The sequence below is a fragment of the Hippocampus guttulatus genome, chromosome 2, assembly GCF_054856545.1.
Source record: "Hippocampus guttulatus isolate MCC_2025c chromosome 2, RoL_Hgut_1.0, whole genome shotgun sequence".
Lineage (NCBI taxonomy): Eukaryota > Metazoa > Chordata > Actinopteri > Syngnathiformes > Syngnathidae > Hippocampus > Hippocampus guttulatus.
In genome coordinates this window covers 12735001-12758080 of record NC_141262.1, presented here as the reverse complement: position 1 = coordinate 12758080, position 23080 = coordinate 12735001, and the positions used below count along the sequence as shown (strand labels likewise).

Below are 23080 nucleotides of genomic sequence, written 5' to 3'. Positions count from 1 at the left end.
TAATTCAAGATAATTTAAAATCTCTCCCAAAATAAAATTGCTGCAATATGTTGACAACAGCAATCAAAATTGATTATACATAATATATTCTTTTATTCCAGGATAAAAGCGGCTGAAATGAGTTTTCTCCGCAGGGTCTTCGGGCTCTCCCTTAGAGATAAGGTAAGAAACTCGGTCATCTGGGAGGGGCTCAGAGTCGATCCGCTTCTCCTCTATGTCGAGGAGCCAGATGAGGTGGCCTGATTACGATGCTTCCTGGACGCCTCCCTGGTGAGGTGTTCCGGGCATGTCCCACCGGCGGCAGGACGCGCCGAGGACGACCCAGGACACGCTGGAGACACTATGTCTCCTAGCTATCCCCCGGGAAGAGCTGGAACAAGTGGCTGGGGAGAGGGAAGTCTGGGCTTCCCTGCTAAAGCTATTGCCCCTGCGACCCGATCCCGGATAAGCGGTTGATTTTGCATTGTATGTTCATGTCATCTTTAAAGAAATAATATATAATTATAATAACAGTGCATTAGTATTTAAAATGCTTGTCATAAATTGTGTGTGACATTGACTGTGTGCGCATGTGTTACAGTCACGATATTAGTCACCTGATTGACGTCCATGCTGTTGTCACAGGTCAGCGGGCGCGCCGATGTCAAGTCGTTGGATCCCAGGAAGGTGGAAATGATGCCGTTTTGGTCCACCTTGCGGATGGTGGTGCCGTCCACGAAATAAATCAGGCCGTTCTTGTCAACGGTGATGCCTGCAAGTCAGGTCAAGTACGTTGAGATAACAGGGTTGAAAGGCCACGGATCGGCCCGCACGAGTCAGTGGAGACGACGCGGCGGATTACATGTGTTGAGCTTGCCTCCCCATTATTCAGGTCACTGGCAAAAAGCACCGCCATCAATAATTCACTGGATGCTTTTCTGCCTTTGAATAATTTCTCAGGCAGAAGTGGCAAAAGCTGTAGTCATAGCGTTGCGTACATACTGTGTACGCGGGTCAGCCCGGCTAAAAAGCACTCCCGTCGGGAAGGGGATTCTGAGTGCATTTGGTAGATTTTGTCTTGGGTGAAAGCCATAAAATGGACCAAAGTCTGCTTGAGGTGTTATTTTTAGATCTTGAAAATATGATTTTTTTTGTCTTCGAGTTGTAACAAGCTCTGCCATTTCATCTTAATATACAACTCATTCTGGACTTTTTATCCATAAAATCTGCTCAGGATATCACGGGATCCTAAAGATGCCAGCAGAGATTGTGTGAAGGCTAGGGTGCGAGCAGAGACAAGCGTTGTAACTGAACTTGTTACATCTCTGTCAAACTGGGACATAAAATGAGACATGTTTGGTTTTGGTGTGAAGGATAGTAATAGTAGTCGGATCAATTGATATTCAGTAGGTGACCTCCTTGGAATATTTTTGATCTTTTGTACTTCTAGGAACCTGCTGTGGTTGGCCATTGTTATGAGGGTGGAAGTCATAAAATGGATGCCCTCTGCTTAGGATTTCCTGTTATATATGCATTTAGTGATTTTTTTACTTGCATGTTATGTGACAACTTCTCATACCTGCTGTGATGTATCGACAGTGTTTCTTGACACAGGACCTCAGAGAGGGATCACAATTTCTACAGCTTGAATTAAGTCTTTAAAATAGCTTTTATAAGGCAAACACGTTCGGCTGAACGAGTCCTTGGGCTAGTTTGTCGCCGTGTTTGACCGTGTGAGAGTCTCAGACTGATGAAGATTGTCACATCTGAGCAGAGTTCATCAAAATGTCTCAGAGAAAGATGGAGGGTGGGTGAAAGCGCACACGGGTTACTTCCACGGTCTCGACTTCCACCCACTCCATCATTACAGACTTTCTTGCCCGGCTGAAAGGATCACATCGAGCACAGTTGGCATTGGGAGCCAGCGGCGGCGGTGACAGCAAAAACAGTCTTTGGGCTTGGGCTTTTCATCTTGGGGAAATTTATAGAAAATTGAACAATCATAGCGCAAATGGCACAAATGGAACATCTCAGACAACAGGTTATGCTCAGTGAGAACTTCATGGACAAGATTAATCACAACATAAAAAAAAATCTTAAAAACCTAAAAGAGAAACAAAACAGCATATTGTTTGCACTGTGATGCACTGTCGTTGGTACTTTTTAATTTCTGGTCTTGGGTGAAGACTATAGTCCGGTAGATAATTTCTTGTTTCCTAAACTCCCCTGACAAAGTAATAAAGCAGTAAGACAATCCGCATTTTTCCGCTGTACATGTAACGTTTTAATTTATATTGAATTAATTGAAAATAGATATTATAATGGACTCTCAACACTTTCAAAAGTGATATAACATTTTTAAAATATTCATATGGATTAGGATGTTGTTATTGAACTATAATAATCATAACAATAATAATAATTTATTATTACAGTATTATAATACAGTAATAACAAAAGTCCTGCAAAAATTTTGATTGGGCCAGCTTACTGTTACAAGTCTGACACCCTTATTTGTGAAGGATTAATTGCAATGTTGGGAATACCTTGTAGAACAATTTTAAGCTTTGTTTTTACCACCAAAAAAAAGAACATCTTTCAGTGCTCCAATTTTGAACATATTTGCTAAGGTTCGAATAGTTCTTAGGCTAACATAAAGCAGGGCAGCAACTTCAGTGTAGAAAGTGCTGAGCCAGAATGATTTTACATTGTGTCCTGTCTGTGGTCAGGTGCTTTTTTTCCCCCCCAAAATGTAAAAGCTCAAATGCTAACCTGCTAACTGTTGCTTTGCTAACTTAATTGCAAGATGTCAATCCAACGAAAGAAAGCATGAAGGATCCTTTTGTAACTACATGGTAGAAGCAGCCTTTAGCCTGTAGTTACCGTATTTTCCGCACCATAAGGCACATCTAAAAGCATTGAATTTTCTCAAAAGCCGACAGTGTGGCTCATAATCCAATGCGCCTTATATATGGATCAATATTCTGATTTCTTGCACGTAGTATTTTAAATGTTCTGAAAAGTGCATTGTTACAGCTGCAGCGGTTGTGAAAGCTCGATATAAATAAAGCTGTTTTGTATTGTATTCCCTTTTGTGTAGCATCACCTGTTGGATGCATAGCGCAACCACAGCCACTATTGCAGCTTTTATTCGCCTGATAATGCGGTGTGCCCTATACCTGTATTTGAAAACAGTTTTAAAATAGGCCACTCATTGAAGGTGCGCCTTACAGTGCGGAAAATACGGTAATTAACGTGAGACACATGCATCACGCAAATGCCATTTGTGGTGTAAAAAATAATGCGTTACGATACCCTTGGGTCCAGTGAGTGAGGCATCCGGAGCTTTGCCGCCGTCCCCGCAGTGGTTCTCATCAAAGGGCAAGCAGTGTTCCCCAGTCCCAGCCACCACCTCGGCGTTGGCTTGCAGGTCCTTCGTTCCGGAGAGGCTTTTTGGCTGGTAGATCCGCCGCGAGTTGGTGTCCGACACATACAACTGGCCTGTGACCGGGTCGGTGGCCAGATAGTAGCGGTGTGCTGGGTTGTTGCTGCATTCACGAGAAGGACAGATTCTTACAATCATTCATTCAGTCATTCATTCATTTTCCGTTCCGCTTTATCCTCGCAATGGTCGCTGGGGGTGCTGGAGCGGGGGACACCCTTAACCGGTTGCCAGCCAATCGCAGGGCACACAGAGACGAACAACCATCCATGCTCGCACTCACACCTGGGGACAATTTAGAGTGTGCAGTCAGCCTGTCGTGCATGGTTTTGGAATGTGGGAGGAAACCTGAGTACCAGGACAAAACTGAGGCAGGCCCTGGGAGAACTTGCAAACCCCAAATGGGAAGGCCGGAGCAGAGACCAAACGCACGACCTCTACACTGTGAGGTCAACGCGCTAACCACTGGCCCACCAGGCCGCCTCAGTGGTGCCTTGATTTACAAATTTAATTGGTTTCGTGAACAAGCTCGAAACACTAAACTTAAATCATCCCTGGCGCATCTGGCTGCCGCTGCTCAACCCGTTCTGTGTTTTATTGTTTTTGTTCCTGATTGTAAAGTGTCCTTGGGTGTCTTGAAAGGCGCTTACAAATAAAATGTATTATTATTATTATTATTATTATTATTATTATAATCCCCATGAAAATTCCATGGATCCGTTGAAGCTCAAAAACACGCAACAACATTTTAAATATTTTTGTTATTAAAAAAAAACAACACTCTACAGCATTGTACTTTATGAAAACCCCAATTTTAACAATTAAATTGAATGTAAAGATTTATAAACAGCATGTAACGTCTGTCGTCTGTATTTGCAAGTGCATCTTTGTTTTATTTTTAAAGTCTGCTTCCACCATTAACTTTTTACTTGCAACTCAAAACAAAAACAATCCGCCGAGCAAAAGCTAAAAAAAAAATAATTAAACAGTTCTTAAATATACTGTTGGGTTTAAAAATCTGTTGTCTGTCTCTTTTCTGAATGTTTCCATCATTTTAAACAAAGTTGTTAGTGGTATAACCTGTTTTTTGACTATTTGGTGTGCATTTTTACCGTACGGGTCAAAATGACCCACAACATAATCAATGTGATTTTTTTTCAACATAATATGATGGTTAAGAAAATGGAAGGCTTTTAGGCATGCTTTTTGGTGCGGAAAATACGGTATATGCTTTTAACTTATTGCCTTTATTGGGTGGAAAATAATTCAGTTATAATGTGCATTTGCAAGATTTTATAATATTAAATTACAGAATGGTTATTTAAGAAAACAAATTGATGTAATTGATTCTCACAATGATACCACATTTTGAAAAAAATGATGTATGTTTCTATTTTTATCTTTAATCTTTGCACAACTATTTCTACTACACGACTTCTGCGTCTTTGTGCTTCTTTCTTCTCTCCTGCTGTAATTAATTTCTTTTTGCATTGGAAGCCGCATTTTCTGGAGCATTTTCATCAGCCATTACAAACAGAACACTTTTGTTTTGTTTTGTTTTTACTCTCTCCATCAGTGGTAATTAGACAGTAAATGGCCTGCTCTTATGATGCAGATGGTAATTAATGGGGTATCGAAGGAACGGCAAAAAAAGAGAGCTTTATTTATGTCAAGATGATGATAGGCAGCATGGTGGTATTGGGGGTAATGAGCATGCACTCAAGGATAACACACACCTACCTGTGTCTAAAGTCTTTATTTCTACAAAAAAAGCAAAAGGACACAAGGAATAGAGAAACAAAAGATCAGGAGATTTTCCATGAAAAAGACATTTTAAAACACTTTCCCCACAAATGAAAACTGTTTATAGGTGAAATAAACTGTCTTTGGTACACTGTAACAAAGGGACACACCAGGAGTACAAATTTACTAAATTGAAGAAAGTTCTGTTCCTATCCAACGCAATCTATTCACCTTCATCTTGCAAACTTGATTTGAAAAATGTCGGACTTTTGCATTTGTATGAAATTTGAAGCCCTATTTTTTTCATGAAAAAACACCCAAAACGTATTTATACGTTTTGGCACTACATGATAAGGTTTTCATAATTTTACGATTTTCCATGAAATGAGTTACATTATCAAGCCCATTCCTCCTTCATACAAATGGACAGTAGCGCACTACATCGCAAAAGTCACTGGAAAGTCCCTTTTTTTTTTTAAACCTGTGTAGTTACACAATTAAAAAAAATGCAGTACCCAATTTGTTTCTCACCTCGTTTACTCCATGATTACTTCTGCTGCCTGTCGAGGCAGCAAATAAGCAGGACTTAATTCTTCCCGTAGCAAATTGAGGAATTGTCCAATGCCAATTTTACACTTGACAACATTCATGATTTTTCAAATTGAAAATTGTAACAGGCCTATCCCTGCTGCATAAAGACTGGAGAGTTGTATTTTTTTGGGAGCGTTTGATAGCAAAAGTCACCGCAAAGTCACTTGTTCTGTGTTAAATCTGAACTACTGCTGTAATTGCTCTAACTCCAGCAACACAACACCTCATTCATTCCTCCCAAGCTGTTGTAAAACTGCTCCTTCGAGATTGAATCCAATTGGGAAACTGTTATAAAAAGCCGGGAAAGCACCCCATTCACCATTTATATGCACATTATTTCCTCGCAGGTACTTTGTGAAATGCTCTTCAGGCGACTACATTGGGCCTTTTCGATAGTAACCACCTGATTTTTACATACAGCCATTTTACACATCTGAACGAGGATGACAGCTCACGATGAACGCAGTCATCATCCTGCCAATTTGAGAGCAGCCAACTGTCCCTGACGCCAGCTCAGCCAAGTTGGCGCGAGGTCTGCTAGCGACCAATTACGTGCCTGAGAAAGGATGTCCTTCCTAATTACAAGGACGGAGAGGCAACATATTTTTGTGGGTGGGCTTTTCTTTTGACCCTCAGCACAAACATACACTAGAGGTAAACGGAGTATATTAGGTATCAAGCAGTTGGTCAAGCTAGTGAGTGTATTTGTTTTGTATTCTTTTCTATGTTAGAAATGTGAAATTTGCAATTTTTTTGCCAATTAGTTGAGCTATTATTAATCTGTCTGTCGAGGAAGCAGAAATTCTAGTTTGCTCCCTTGCTAATTCACTGTACAGCTAACTCATTTGCCTGGCCATCTGTTTCTCTGAGGGCTTCTTACCTGAGCTCCATGATACTGGTGACGTTGCCCGACGGATAGATGCGTCGGATGTAGTTGAAGTCGCCCACATAGAGACTGCCGTCGATGCCCCACGCCAAGGCCACGGGTGCCAACAGCTTGTTGCCTAGCGCCTGGCCGTTGCAGCTCGGGCACGAGATGCTACGGCGGCGGCCGTTGCCCATGATGGTGGAAATGACGGGAGGCTGCAGCGAGATGAACTGGTTCTCGCCGCTGCCTTTGTACAGAATGCCTGCAAAAACAGATGAGAAGGTGAGGTCAGCCTACCTAGAAAGGTAAGAATAACTGTTTCTCCACATCAGTTTGTTAGAGTTGGGTTCTTGTTGGCGGGGGCGCTTTCTTCCATTTTACAGGTATACATGGGGAGATGTTATAAAATTCAATATAGCTCGCCTTGTTACATTGTGTGAGTGTCCCTAATTAAGTGTCCGGTGAAGCATACATTCCACATGCATAATGGTCAAGCTCATGTCTCGGAGCTTGCAAAAAAAAAAAAAAAAAAGAAGAAATAAATAAAATTAATAACATGTCAAGGCAAGCACATGAGATGGACTGTTCCTTGACTTTCTTCGCTAACTTTGATGCTGTCATGATGGAAGCAGCGGTGGTGGCGAGGGGGATCGCCGCACCCAATCTGTCAAGCCACATACAACAGGCAGTTTGTGAAGTGAGTCAAAGCGGCTGGCGAGATGAACGCGCTTGCTCGGAGTGCCACGCCTGCCAGCGATAGGCCGCTTTTATCCCGCCATCCGTCTGCAACTGAGGCATCACACTTGTGCGCCTGTGATCAACAGATAGACGCCATACGTTAGATATGCTAATGAAGCCCCCCTCGCTCCCCTCACTGCTACACGTCAGAATTTAACGTTAAAGTGGATGTCGCAGCAAGCGCATGTGACGGCGTACTTGAGACTACTTGAGACTGAATGTAAAGAACATCATGAAGCATACGGCAGCTGTTATTCTGTTTCTGTGTTTTCACACCGACTGCCATCATCCATCCACATAATCACTTGGATTTCCTGTCCTTGTCGTCTTCATAGGAGAGGAGCACTTGTGAACTGGGAAATGTTGGCAACACAGAATTCATATTTGACATGTAGACTAATCAATGAGTGAAGACTGACGGAACATATCTGTAATGACACGCACAAAGACTTACCATTGACAGAGTGAAGGCTCTGACGGAAGCCAATTGTGTGGTGCTGTATATCATGATTTACATGTACTTTCTAGAGTGATCAATAACAGAGTGAAAACTATGACAGAGCGGTCCAATCGGTGTTACTGTATACTGTATATTGATTGGCATACAGACTTACCAATGATAACGTGGCAAGTATGGCAATGAGCTGAAAACCAATGATTCCGCTTGTAGTGAGTGACAGAACCAACATGTCGACTGATCAGTGACTTAGGTGACGCGCCACTGCATTCCAATCTTCACTCGGTCCATGGTGAGTTTACATTTCAGTCATTCGACACATTACACAGACAGTATGGTGCAGTTGTGCCTCGAAATAAGAGTTTAATTTGTTCTGTGCCAACGCGCTAATGCAGAACTGACTGTAGATCTCAAACCACTTAATTGAAATGAATACAAAAGCCATGCATCCGTTCCAGTCTCCCCAAAAGACCCAACATATAACATTTCTGTAATGTTGGTTTTAACAAGGAAAATGGCATTTTATTATGTTGTACTTATACAAAATACATACCGCAGTAATAACATCCTTAAAAATGCTGTGCATCTTGTTGAATTCATTGCAACTTACAGTCATGAAGTCACAAAGACTACCGATAATGCATCCACTATAGTATATGCCTACAAGTATTGTTATGTTGGCTGTCTACATATGCTGATGCACCAGTTGTGTTCAAATATCCTATTCTTAAAGCATGTGTTAAACTCAAGGCCCACAGGGCAAATGTGGTTAAACATGTCATTTAATGATGCCTGCGAGAGCTTAAAAGGCCTGATAATCTTTTATAATTTAGTCTAAAGTGTGCATTAACCATAAATTACACTTCCCACAATTCATAGCGACTACATTGCTTGCCAAGTGACAGCATCCCGGCACTAGACTGCAGTCCAGTTTCCATTCTAGTTTCACAACAAATGGAACTGTTCTTCCCACAATGCCCAGGAAGAGTAAAATTGGTGCAGTTGGAAGGCAAATTCTGTGCATGTTTGAGATTCAAGAAGAAAAACCAGGATGTCTTCAGCGTAACAAGGTGGTGACAGTTATCAAAGAGTACAGTCTACGTCGGCATTTTGACCCCCAACACTGACCTAAGTAAGCCTTTAAGCAAAACACAATCAAAAAACAATGCAGCAGTGAAAGCATTTTTTTAAGAGGCTGTGTGAAGCAGTGCATGGTGAAGGTCTGCAAGTGCGAGCAGGCATGTCATATACACCCGGGAAGGCCAGAGCCCAGATTTGAACCCTGATTCTCTGTACTAACCGGCAGACGTGCTAACCAGTCGTCCACCATGCCACCCTAAATGCATTCAGTATCTAATATTTCTAACTTGAATAAGTAATACATTGTGATTTATTTGACCTAGAGCAGTAGTTAAATTTAGTTGACATTACTTTTGGTTACATTTATACTGTTTAGAGTTGCACCTGACCCTTTGAGAGCATCAATTATGATGTGGTCATCAGTGAAAATGAGTTTGACACCACTGACTTTAAGTAATAACACCGCGATCAGAAATGCTACTCATTAGCGGCTAGCCCATCCATACTGTTTGTAATGTAACTGATGGTAGCATTTTTTTTTTCTTCAAGATGGCGCCCGAGTAGGCAGCCTTCGGCAAGTGCTCTTCAAGAGCCTTGCTTTTTTGTTCTTTTTTGGTGTTTTTGTCTTTTGTTTTGTCACATGTTGTTTGTTGTTTCATCGTGTGGACCTGATATGGACTGTTTTCAGCATTTTTTGGCCACGACATTCGTCAAAGGAGAAGTATCTGTGCTTGGTGGTTGTGCCTTCTCGGCAGCACGCCTGTACCAGCACAGATTTTGATTGGGAGGAATGTTGGCGCCATTGAGCTGGACAGACCTGGGGCGCTTGTGTTTTTTGCGCCTGTAATGGGCAGCATTTTTCACAACCCCGTTTTGTTCAGTGGATATGTCGGCGCTGTGGGACAGTCGGCATTGGTGCGGCTGGATGGATGGCTGCTGAAGTTGAGGATGAGGAGAGAGGAGCGTCGGTGCAGAGCGCCGATGCGTATTTGGAACCGAGAGTCGCCGCTTGGAATTGAAATGGATTTCCATGGGACAGGAGAAGTGAACCTATCTCTTTTTTCGTCAATGGATGCTACAGCTTCTTGTTGACTTTGAAACTTAGCTTGTAGCCGACGTGTGCACATTTTGAGCATGACGTCTCTGATCCACTGTTAAAGGACACTTTGATTCTGTCCTCTTTCATCTCAAACTGCTTCAAACAACAAAGCGTGTGACGGAAAAGTGGTTAGGACTGCACGACTGTCCGAGTTTTATGTTATGTGTTGTGTTTATTATTTTACTTTATGTTAACTGTTTTGTTAAGCGCTTTGTTACAGCTGCCGCTGTTGTGAAAGCGCTATATAAATCAGCATGTATTGTATTGTATTGTATTGTATTCAACTGGGAAGGGCATTAAACAGCTTGAAAGCTCTTTTGTGAAGTCTCTCCCTGCCAAACAGCTGCCTATTGTGAATTGCATTAAGTCCATTGTCACCACACAGGGTTCCGATCTGCAATTTTTGTTCATGAGTCAAAGCAAGAAAAAATAAATGGGTGAACGACGGCTTTTATTTCAAAACATGTGTAAATCGGGTTATTTGTTGCACAAGAAAAACTAAGATAATATATCCTTTATTTGTCCCACACTGGGGAAATTTACAGTCTACAGCAGCAAGATTGTGGGTAGAAAGAAGAAAGAAGAAGAAAAAAACCCAAACACCGTTCAATTAAGTGCAATATAAATACAAAATGGATAAGTCACAGTGCTATTTACAATTGTTTTTCACATCATTAAATTATTATTATTATTATTTTTTTATTTATTCAGCAGCCTGACAGCAGTCGGTAGGAACTATTATAGAGCGTTGGTTTTTGCCTCATGATTGCGCTAAAGAGAACCATGAGTCACAGTGTAGTTATACAGACTGAAATCCTTGGCAGAGGATATGTGGTCAGTTAGCAGACAGCTCAGAGTTCAGCTGTGAATTGTTTTGGACCGCTGCCGCTTGTTTGTTTGTTTGAAGCAGAACGTGTGCATCTATCATGTATGTGTCTTTGCCCTCAGTCATATTAATATTTATCTACGGTGTCGCCTGACTTTTTTTTCTCAATCCTCACTGAATTATTCAGTCCTGCTTTTCTACGTTTTGACATTTGAGATTTATGCCCACGTGGGGCTTTCCCTTTTCTTTATGGGAGGGGGAGGCAGTGGGGTCACGGTTCGATATCCCTCCCATCTTAACCGGCACGAAGATGAATCCAAATATTAGTGATTGCCTCCATGGCCGCCTCCGTATCGATCCCTTAACGTTGTAAACTTTGACTAATGTCTTCACCCCCTGACATGCTCTGCAGATGCATTTTCGATTCCTCCCCACTGTGAATCATTCTTCATTTCTGTGCTCCTTCAAACATCTGCACATATAGTCGCCCTCCCCTCACCCTCCTCTTCTTCCGCCTCTTCCTCATATCATCTCTATCATACTTGATAAGGCAAATTGCCGATGTCTGTCTGTCTGTTAGTCATGTCCTCCACTTCATTTTTAGGGGACTTGCTTGCCTCGCCAATCCAAAGCTTGTCCCCAGTGAGGAAAAACTAAAGATTGTGTCAATGGTGCTGCTTGTTAGCACTCACTGGCCAAGTTAAGATCGACACGTACACCCATAATATGTAACCAATAAATAAGCAGTGCTACGTGTAGTGATTGTCGTGTGATGGAACTAACCAATGGTAGAGCTGTGTGGAATGATGTAAATTGACCAATGGCTGAGTGAATACTGTGATAGAGCCAATCTGGACTGACGAATGATTGGTGACCTGTGACTGAGTTAATGTGAACTGAATAGGAAGTTCACTGTTTGAGTTTGAAACAGCCTCCACTTCTTTACTTGCTTCTGCAGCTTGTCTCTATGCAGTCTAATGTCAATAGCTGACGCCCCGTGGAGCTGTATAGGGTCGCCTGTTAGGAGGACAATTAAGACCCCCGCCCCCACTCCCTCCATTCCCAGCCCTCCACCGCCATCCCTCTGGCGGTGTCACCAAGGAGACATTGCCAAGGGCGCTCTAGTTAGTCCGTCAGGTACGTCCGCTCACCCCCCACCACTTTTGTACCATTAATCATTTGGGAGGCTGTGATGTCAGAATGAAAGCTGCTTTTTTTTGCATATTCGACATGACTCAAATTAGCCCAGAATCAAAGGAGTAATGACTTCACTGGAATCAAAGAGAGCGTTGGGCAAATGTTCCGGAGGGGTTATGCTCCCAAATCCTAATTAACATCAATTTCTTTTAAGGTGTGCATTATCACAAGTTGTGAAATTTGACCAATTTAATCTGGCTCTCGGTGTGAAAAATACGCCTCGATGCTGTGTCAGACTGACATGTAGAATGACCAATAACAGAATGAAACCCAATCAGTGATGCTGACTCGAATGACTGACATGCAGACCGTCCAATAACTGTATGAATAATTAGTACTGTACAATTTGCATCTTCTTCAACTTTGTGCAATAGGACAAGATTTAGGGCTCTATTTTCATAGACAGGTGCATGTGCGGTAGAGGTTTGCTCGTAGTTCCTTATAAACATACTTGGCTTCAATCTTCTGCATTGACTCTAGTAAGTCAATTCCTGCTTCCGCAATGTGTCCGCCGTAACTGTGCTGAATCTAAAGGGGATGAGGGGAGCTGCTTTCATTGACTAGGAAACCAGTCGGCTGTGCTCACTCCCACAACAGCTGAAACACCCCTTTCTAACTGTACCTGTTGTACCACAAGAAAGAAAACTCCACCAATGCACATAGACTGCACTCTGTGCTCGACTTGCGCTGGGCACGACAATAGGGCCATTAGTGTCAAGAATGTCCTTGAGCCAATCAGGCCATGTAGCTTGACCAGTAACTGAGTGACGGAACCAGCCAATCAGCATTGCTGTTCGCAATAATTGCCATGTAAACTGACTTGTGACTAAATAAAGATTGCAACAAAACCAGACAAAAACAAGTAATTGGAACTGCTTGTAATTATTGACATGTAGGTGACCAAACTCAGAGTTAATATTTGTGACAGAACCAACTAGTCAGTGGTGCTGCCCATAATGATTGACATGTTGACTGGCCAATGACGACAACCGAAGGCTTACCATTAGGGCTGCATAATACTGGAAGAACATGTAATATACGATATGCGTGTTGAATATTGTAACATCGATAGTATTGTGATAATTAACATGTATGAAAAGAAATGACATTTTTTAAATTATTATTATTATAAGCACACACGTCAGCTTCCGATTGATAATTAAGTGATTTGGTGCTATTTTTGACATGCGAGTGGGAGAGTTTAATTTGAAGCGACAATTCATTTCCTGAGCACGCCAAGAAAAACAAGGCCTCCATCCAAACAGAACACAGAGCCCCCCCCCCCCCCCCACACCCAACGCAGACACATAAACACAAACACTTTTGCATCCTACCGTGAGGATGGTTTCTTGATCCAAATTCGGGTGCGCAGAATTTATACATATATGCTAACAGACGTTTTTAAGCAGGCAGCTGTGGGTCTGCCTCCCTGACATCAGCTTGGCATGTGCACGTGCAACATGTCACAAGTTTGATGGCCGCCGCTGAGCCGCCACCACCACCACCACCGACATCAAGCGTAATGCGTCGTGACCGAATGTCCTTGAGGGAGACGACGCAAAGCAACTTTCATCTGCTCGCTAACAATGACAGTGAAAAGCCAAGCTGGGCTGCGGTACAGTTGAGGTTTTTTTGGGGCTTGATATAACAGCGCGGTCATTACTTTCGGGTGGGACTGGTGTGTATTGTAAACAATGACAGATGTGTAAATAAAGAGAACAGTGGGAGCTTGCCAAAGTGACCTCAGAAGTCTTTTTTTGTCATTTTTGTCACTGAACCACAGTCAAAATGCTGCAGCTCTACAGCTCCGCAATAGATGCTTGTTCCACATTTACCTGAGCATCATTTAGAGACACGATCAGTATTTCGGCGTTTATGATTGCCAAGTCGACGGGCTGATGACTGATGGGCACAATTGTGACAGAACCAACTAATCAGCGGCGCTGTCTGCAATGATTCACACGTAGACGAAAACAGAGATCAAGTGAGGATTGTGACAGAACAATGTGTGTAATGATTGACATGTAGAGTGACCAGTGAGTGAGTCAGGATCATGACTCATGACTGCTATCATGTCATGTTAAGCAGTGTGTATATGGGCAGCAACAAATACCGATCTGTGCATCCGACAACACACTGAAGCTTTGCTCGCTCTTTTTACATCTCCTTTGAGCGCCGTGCTACACAAACATAAATTAAAATTCCAGACATATGTTTCCAGTCACTGCGTCATCCTATCAGCTTGGCGGGGGAGGGGAGGGGGGGGGTTCATTACGTTGCTCTGCGTTTCTGCGGTTCAATTAAAGTCCCAAGGTCGCGCGTTTGATGCTGCCTTGTTGCGTTTGGGGGGGGGGGGGGCAGTGCCCACACCTATTTGTCTTTGTTAGAGGGGCTCGCCATTGTATTCCTGTCCCGGCACGACCCCCTCGCCTTTAATCTGAATGTGCCCTAGCATCCATTCAATCAATGTAATTTGCTAATCAGAGGAAGGACGGACAAATAAGTTGACATGTCGGAGAAACGTGGCCTCACGTCGCCTCTTCCATGGTTCCACCAATGAGGACAGTGGCCAGGCCAACACTGATTCTTCTTCTTTCGTCTTTCAAATTTGTTTGCGCCTTTGAAGAAAGTCTCACTATATTAGAAATAAAGCACGCTTGTATCTGCCTCTCGTTAAACTCTGTAATGAATCAGCCGTCTTGGTGAGTCCTCTGTAAAATGTTATAAGTGGTGAGGGGGGCTTTGGGGCGCTGCGGCGCAATGACTTGAGAGAGGAAAAACAAGCTTCCTGGGAAGTTAAAAGAACATTACTTTGCATGAAATATACCTATGGGGAATCTTTTTAAAGGAGCCCACTGGAGCGGTCTTCTAATTACATTCGGTACTGGTGCTTGTTTGTACTCTTTGATCACAAAAAGCAAAAACTTCCATCGAACTTGTTAGTAAGCAACTCGTTGATCAAGGTGACTAGACACATTTTCCACTTTTTTTTAAAAAAATGCTGCTATCTGCAGCCAGGTTCATTGCAAATGAGAATCTGTTCTCAATTGCCTTACCTGGATAAATAAAGGACAAATAAATTAAATACAAACATTTTTACCCAATAAATAGAACAAGATAGAGTGAGAGCACCAACCAGTCAGTGGCGCTAGATGTATGATTGACATGTGGAATGACCAGTGACCACAGTAATGGAACCGCACAATCAGTAATTCTGCATGTTTTGGTTGATGTAAAGACCAACCACTGCCAGCGTAAGAAATGGCCATGACTGCTGCTGCTTGCAATGACAAACGACTAACTGTGTGACAACAGTGACGGAAAAGCTGCTGCCTTCAATGATTGCCTGATAGACTGGCCCACCAGTAATATGTCACCTCTTTCAATTTTTGACAAGCCAACTGACTTTGACAGGCCAACCGAAGCTAAAATCTTCTAATTACACTCGGAACAGATGCTTGTTGGTGCGATTTCATCATTCAAAGAAAAAAACGACTTTCATCAAACCCGTCGGTAAACAACTCGTAGATCAAAGTGACCCGAGAGGAAGTGAACAAAATATGGAGGACGAACATTGTTATGACAAAGCGGTAAGATGGTTCAAAAAAGTAGAATACAATTGCACTGATTTCGGATTTGGCAGTGTGTCCACGGATACGAGTGCTGTGAGAGTGACCCGACGCTCGGGACTAGCTCATGCAACATGAAACAGCCCTCACACCTACTTTGATGCATCCCGAGATGGTGAAGGCAAAAATAAATAAATAAATAAATGAAGTATCACCCACCTGTCTGTAACACTTGCATCATATTATGGCTCATTTGGAAAAATTCCCAAGCAGGACTCCGTAACGTATAAGCCCTCTTGTTTTGTACTTTGACAAATTCTTCTCGGGCCCTTCTCTCCAACAGACCCCAATTAGAATTATGCACCCTCGACAGATGGACGACGGTTAATTGCAAAGCTATGTTGCACCTGTGCCATCTTCTCATGTGGGCGTAATTGAACTCAAAACCACCAAGCCAGATCTGCACGGCGACATCAGGTCTCATTAGATCGTACAGGTGTTCCTAATGAAATGGTCCTTGAGTACAGACGATAACGCTGGCTAATGTGCCATCAAGCTCTGGAGCATATTTAAGGAGGAACAAGCACAGTAATGCCACTGTGTGCTTTTGTAGCATTAGGTGGCAAACAGAATCATAACCCTGAGTCACATACTTGTGTTCAAATTAAATATGAGACACTTTAATAGGGTCCCCATTAAAGCTGCTGAACCTCATTAACACTGTCCACCTCATTGGGCCCCCCTCCCTCTCTTTATTGATATATTGTTATAAATAATCACTCCTTTAAGAAGGGAAAGGCATTATTTATGTAGTTTTTACACGGCGAAGCGTTGTATCAGTGCATAAAAACAGCACTCCAAATAAAAATCAATGGCGTAAAATAACTGTTGTCGCGCGTTTACAGACCCTGAGAGGAGTTTGATGTGAGGCTCCACGGTCCTCAAGGTTGAAATAATTTACTGAGGAAATCGAGCGAAGATGAGGCGGCAGAAGAGATACTGAGACGTACGGTATATCTGGACATGTTTAATTTTGTCACTCATGTAATGCGCCCTTCTTTAGATTTATTTTTAACTATTTCTGCATATTGTCACCCTAATAATGCTCCAAGTCATATTTTGACAAACAATAGATCGTTTTGCCTCAGAAATGTCCTCGGGAGGCTGGCCACCTCTCCTAAAATTGGCTACCTTCTTTGCTTAACAGATCATTCAATTCTATTTCCCCGTAAATAAATTATTAATAAATGTAATATTATCAGTAGTTGGTTCTGTTTTTTTGGGGTGTTTTTTAATTTAAAAAAAAAAAGGGGGGGGGGGAGAAATGACTTATGCCATTATTTTAGAAAGGTGACGACATTCTTCCAGGAGAACAGCTCCAGTTTTTTTTTTTCTTTGCAGTGTTGATGATGATGTTGATGTTTTGCACGCGTAACCACAGTTACAAAAGTAGCATCACAGAAAATGGAAATCTTAAGAGCCGTAGAGCAAGACTGCTAATGGCACTTAGGGTACTTTATGTCCCTCTCGGAAGGTTGGACAGGCCTTAAATAGCACCATTTTAAAGGTGAAGTGTTTTTCCTCTCAAGTCTGAATGATGCACCGAAGCAAGCCGGTAATGTACTCACTTTTGAAAAACATGTTCTTTTTTGTGTGCCACTGACTATATGTACAATGTCCATGCCTACTTTTTATACACAGTCGATATTGTCTGCAGATTAGGTAGCGCTGCAGATCGGCGAGCGGCTGTAACGACTGACGGGTGCGCAAGCTGTGTGATCAGTCACGAGGGAAAGTGGATATGCCCGGGAAAAACAGGACACTTGGTCACTTCCACGACGACAACTACTATTTCTACTTAAGGCTTGAAGTTGATTTGCCATGCCGGTCTGTCATTATGATGTAACAACAACAACAAAAAAAGGTTCACAACCACCACAAAAAAGTTTCGAGAAAACTTGGGCAGGGCTCCTAATCCTACTACTGCGACAACAAATATTACCACGGCTAAAAACAACACATGCAAAGCGATAACAGTGGTCAACAGAAATTTATTTTCAATGGTAACTTTTAAAGCTATCTTTATTTTTTTTCTAGGTCGTCAGGTTTTTGAGATGTTTTAATTTTTAAGTGTGACACATGAAACCTTGCCCAATCCGGATTTTTTTTTTTATACATTGCAATTTATAGCTTTGACATTTCAGAAAAAAAAATCCATGTTTTGATGAATTTAACCCATTACCCATTCATAAATATTACTAATTATATTACTATATTACACTTGGTCACTTCAAGTCCAATTTCCAAAATGTAGCTCCCATTTGAATTTGCCATGCTATACTGACTTTGCATACAGCCAATGATGCTGTATGCAAAGATGTACATTTTGAAATTTTCAACCATTACAACTGATGATTGGAAATTTATGCCACCATTAATATGCCGACTTAATGGGAACATCTCTGGAAGACTACCAGGCAATCATGTTTAAAAAATAAAATGAAAAAATTGCACATTGCAAACGTGAACCCACGCTGGTGTAAAACACACAACCTCCTTTGCACACATATTAAAAAAAGCGTCCCATCATACCCGTGCACAGATATTAGAGGGTTTTTGAAGCCGATCACGACAGTAATGAGCAAATGAATCAGTGCGCAAGTGAGCCGTGCCACCATTCCAAATCACTCGGCGCTACCATGAAGATGTGCCCTTTTGATGAACATGCTGCTAATGACATTAATTCAATATAGCAAATGAGTTCTTTGCTCACTCATCTAGCCGCGCCGCGTTAATCAACAAGTACAATAAATGTAAAATAGTCTCGCGTGTAGCGCACGCATGAGCAGATGCAATCGAATCCCCCTCGACAGTGTCGAAAGGGATGCGCGGGCGATTCACTGCCGCGCATTCATGCCGCGTCAATTACAACAAGCCGGCCGGGCGAGCACGGCTTTGTCAGGTCGCCAGCCGGGCCTCCTTGTTCTGACGGAATGAACATTGCGGCACGCAGTTGTCATTCCAGTTGTCGGAGGCACTTTGTGTCGCGTTTTATCTGCGAACGTGTCAAGGTCGCTTGTCGTGTCCACTGACGGACGCGCTGACGTTTGGTTGGCGAGGGAATATTGACATCCCGTAATAGAACTTTAATTTGGGCATGATGAAAAAAAACAAACCTCATGGTTAATTAACTGCTCGGTGCAATCGAGACAATGTGGAGTGAGTGCTTGACTTTAATTCAGAGGATTCAGACTCAGCTTGTTTACTGTTGTAAATAAGCGGATAACACAACGGAAGCTACAGTCACGCCATTCAGCACAACAGTAGCATCGAAACAAGAATTCAGAACATTCTCCCTGTCTTGTTGCCATTGAGGTAAAAAGTAGAGCGTGCACAACGTGACGGCAACCACATTCAGTCTCAACCCATTTGCTGGCTGAAGAAGCAAAGAACATGATGTCATCTCCATTCACAATATTCCAAAATGTTTTCTCTCAACGTTTTGTAAAAATTGTTAATCCAAATAATTCTAAGATAAAATAAGATAACCTTTATTTGTCCCACACTGGGGAAATTTACAGTCTACAGCAGCAAGATTGTGGGTAGAAAGAAGAAATAAGAAAAACAAAGTGTTTGCATTCACAAAATAAAGTTCAATTAAGTGCAATATAAATATAGACATACAGTACATAACACATTTTATAAGAATAATAATAAATAATTCTATGAGTGCGCAGTAATATTATAGTGTTGTGGAAAAAATACTTGTAAGTAATTAGTAATAATTAATAAAAACAATTAAATGTTATTTAAAAATATAAATAAGAGCCTAGCACACCTGAAACTGGATACAAGCAACATTGAATAACTGCTCAAATGGCTTGACATACTATTTCTACGACGACTGCTGCTAGAGGATATGGTCACTGCCCCTAAAATTGTACAGACTATTATTTCCCCCGCCATATCGGATCATAAAACATGCCCATATACTTTGTAGTAGAGAAAGGAATTCAGCGAAGATTTTGGATTTGCTGGTTGTCCCCGGGCGAGTGTTTCTTACCATTCTGCACATCCAGGACGTGGTGCTTGTCCAGCATCCACCCTCCCATGTTGGCGGCGTCCACCTCATAGCCTTGTAGCAACGCCGTCCTTTTCTCCCAATGCACCACGTCCAGGCACGACTCGTACTCGTAGCCCACCGACACTGAAAGGCAACAAATTTGTCATTCCCTCAGGGATCATTTATACTAGCGAGCACGCAGAAGCCCCACGTCCAACTCACACACTTGAAATCTTTTTTTATGCACTCCTTCTCGTGTGTTGAGGACAAGCCCACATACTTTGTAACTGTACTTTTGGAACGGAGTCTCCAAAAAGTATTGAAGTCTGTATTCTGCTCATATTCAGTCACGCTGTATAACTTTCCCATGCCCGCAGTGTAGCTTGGCGTCCTTGGAACAATCATCACCTAGAATTGGAATACTCCCTACTGAAGACGCATAAATTTTGGAATGCGCCAAGCTGAGAATCGGTTTAGGAGAAACGAAAGTTATGATATCACACTTTGTGCCCCGGTACCGCCCTTCTGATGGTATAAAAATGATGTGAGTCTTCTCCTGCTTCGCACTCGTGACGCGCAGCCATTGTCTGTAACCGCGGGTGCCTGCAATATTCCGTTATGAAAAGCTTCGAAGGAACTGTTCATCGATTACAGCCTTTATTTGGATTACCAACATTCTCTTCGTCCAAAATTCAACGAACACGCGGGGGAGAGAAGGCCGCTCTTCCTCCAACAGTATCTGTACCTCTGCTTTAGTATAGAGCTGTGGTTCTTTACCTGGGTTCGATCGAACCCCAGGGGTTCAGTGAGTTGGTGTCAGGGGTTCGACGGAGCCTCTGCCATGGACGGTAAGACACGCGTGACTCAACATGTTAATTAGTTATGACACACCCGCTTGGCCATCACTGGCTGCAGATGATCACATGATATCTGATGTCTCCAGAGTGACGTGACAGAGGAAGCTGTTGTGCGTGGTATGCCGTCAACAACAAGACAATACAAGAAACCTGTTGAATTATTTGAAGATGTGGCACCCAAGTGATCAAGTGCAAAGCATGAAAATGCGAGCAGTTTGCAAAGCCTGACCAGGTAACCATTAGCAGTTTAGTCGCTACTAACTAGCCGGCAGCCACCAGATAAAAGCAGCAATCAATCCTGTCGTCTTTTGATCAGTCACATTTGCAAGTAGCAATGATGCTAACGCCGTATGTAGGATCATAACTTAAAAAGTATTATGTTTACATTGTATTACAGTATATTTATTATTCCTGATTGGTCCAAAAGAACCCCAAAACGATTTGCTTACAACTGCCACTTTAATATTGAATAAAGTTAACTTTTTTTCTCTTACAAATGTATATTAATCTATCTAAAACATATCTATCCATCGAAAAGAAATCCATATTTTTCTTCCTGGAAAAATCTTTAAGATTACAGTTTTGTATAAAATTGTTACATGTTACATGTTTTTGTATAAAATTGGGAGCTCTGTTTTTCGGATTCCTCATTTTAATGAAAGCTGTAGTCTGCATTGGCCTCGCAGTTGAAGTAGCGAACAGTGGCTGATTTTCTTGAAAAACAGACACCTGAGAACCATTTTAAATTGTGGGGAAAAAATGCCGAACGTGTCTCGTTAAACAGCTGCTTAACTGAATTAATTCTGAGGACGCATATAATTTATTTTGTGAAGAGCCACTGAGCAAGTGCCCACACTTGTCAAGCTGGTGTGATTCAATCATAAAGTCATTTATACGAGTCTTGACTTGAGGGCTCTATATTTCTACATATATATCTCAACATCGCACGTGTAAAAAGATGTGACAGCGCGTGGGTTGATTCAAGGCTTTCACACCACCTACTAAATCTTTTTGGAGCGGTCAAACAAATGCAGGAAAAATGATCATAAAATAAAATAGATCAAATCAATCAAAGAACTCACCCACAGCCTCCGCCAGACCGTAGACCTTCTGGCTGTAAGCGTCCGTCTTATCCCAGATGAAGGTGTAGGACAAATCGGGGAAGGCCGGGAAGGACTTCCGCAGCTGGCGACCCATCACGGCTACCATCAGGTGCACCTTCATCAGCCCAAAGGGCAGCCGGTCTTGGGTCAGAAGAATTTTGAGGATGGGTTTGTAGCCGGATGCCCGTGAGCTCAAGTAGACCAGGTTGAGGTCGCTTCCCGGTATGGCCACTTGCTCGTGGAGGACCTGTGGAGGCAATTGGCAGCGTTTCAAAAGGTATCTCATGCAAAGAACGCTTTCTGACTGACATGGTGACTGTTTTCCCATTTGGACAATGAGCCACATGCTGCTTCACCAAGACATTACTATCTGACCAATTCTAGCATCCTGGCTCACCTGTGTTTCGGGGATGACGGGGCTGTCCTCGGGTGACGTCTTGTACAAGGTGGAAAGTGGCGTGGCCAGCACCAGCGGCTCCGGCCGGCTCAGGCCGGTCAGGTAGCAGCCAGGGATGTCATTGTTCTCCTCGTGCCGCATCACAACCGTGTCTATCACGTGGAAGACGTTCCAGGGGATCCACACGGTGCGGCGTAGAGTCGGGAATGGTGCTCGTTCGTATGTCAGGGTCAGCGATGCGCCTCCGTTGGCCAGCAGGTCAAACCTGAAAGAAATTAATTGACACTTCATTGCCCTAATGAAGATCAGGATTTGAAAAAACAAAACTTGGTCCCCCAATAAGAGTTTCACCGATCTATGTGAAACTGAGTGAATAGCAGATAAGAGTAAAAGTCTCAAGGATGTAGGGTTGTGCTAAATTGTGAAGCTTTTGGCCTGCACCATCTAATATGGGTGGAGCCTGGTCTTAGTTTGATAAGCATTGCAAGCATTCTCAGAAAAATAATAAAAAGCATACCTGTCAACTTGTACGTTTTCCCCGTATTTTTTACATTTCTTTTTTATCATTTCAGATCATGTACGGCGTATTACAACTTTTATACGGGGGAAAAAAACAATTGTGAACCGATCTCACTCACAAAGACCATTTTGGCTCAAATCCAGATCGTCTCACCTGCTGGTAGCCAACGACAATGCCGTCGTCGATCGCTACTATTGTCACGGCAAACCAGCAAAAGTAATCCTCAATCGTATATTTTTTTTTCATCGCTGCATATGGTCGGATTGATACAGCATGATGTGCGCATGCGCGGTAAACCGTTGTACGGGTTTTTGTTGCTTTGTAAGGGGAATCGTAATCATTTATAAGGGCAGCTATTGACAGGTATGAAAAAGTAGCCCCTGACACCAGTTTCAGTGTTCAACGTGAATTTGGGTGGGCATGTTGTGGACACCTGAAGACGTCTTAGGGACCTACTCCTGAGGGAACAGGAGTAGGTCATTTTGATTTGAAGCAACCATTCATGGCGTACTGTATATCAGCAAATCTCATACTTTGATCAATTTCTTCTT

At 42.5% G+C, this 23080-nt stretch overlaps 1 protein-coding gene across 1 annotated transcript in view; it reads right to left on the bottom strand.

Moving 5' to 3' along the window:
• The window catches only part of LOC147208555 (teneurin-3), a 230472-nt gene that overhangs the window by 22121 nt on the left and 185271 nt on the right, over positions 1-23080 (bottom strand). Inside the window, exons 17-23 of the mRNA XM_086137267.1 lie at positions 22010-22274; positions 21592-21859; positions 19653-19796; positions 6636-6885; positions 5162-5182; positions 3295-3527; positions 597-751 (exon numbers count right to left, since the gene is read on the bottom strand). Coding sequence (XP_085993393.1) covers positions 597-751; positions 3295-3527; positions 5162-5182; positions 6636-6885; positions 19653-19796; positions 21592-21859; positions 22010-22274 — 1336 coding nt within the window. The remainder of the gene's footprint in view (positions 1-596; positions 752-3294; positions 3528-5161; positions 5183-6635; positions 6886-19652; positions 19797-21591; positions 21860-22009; positions 22275-23080) is intronic.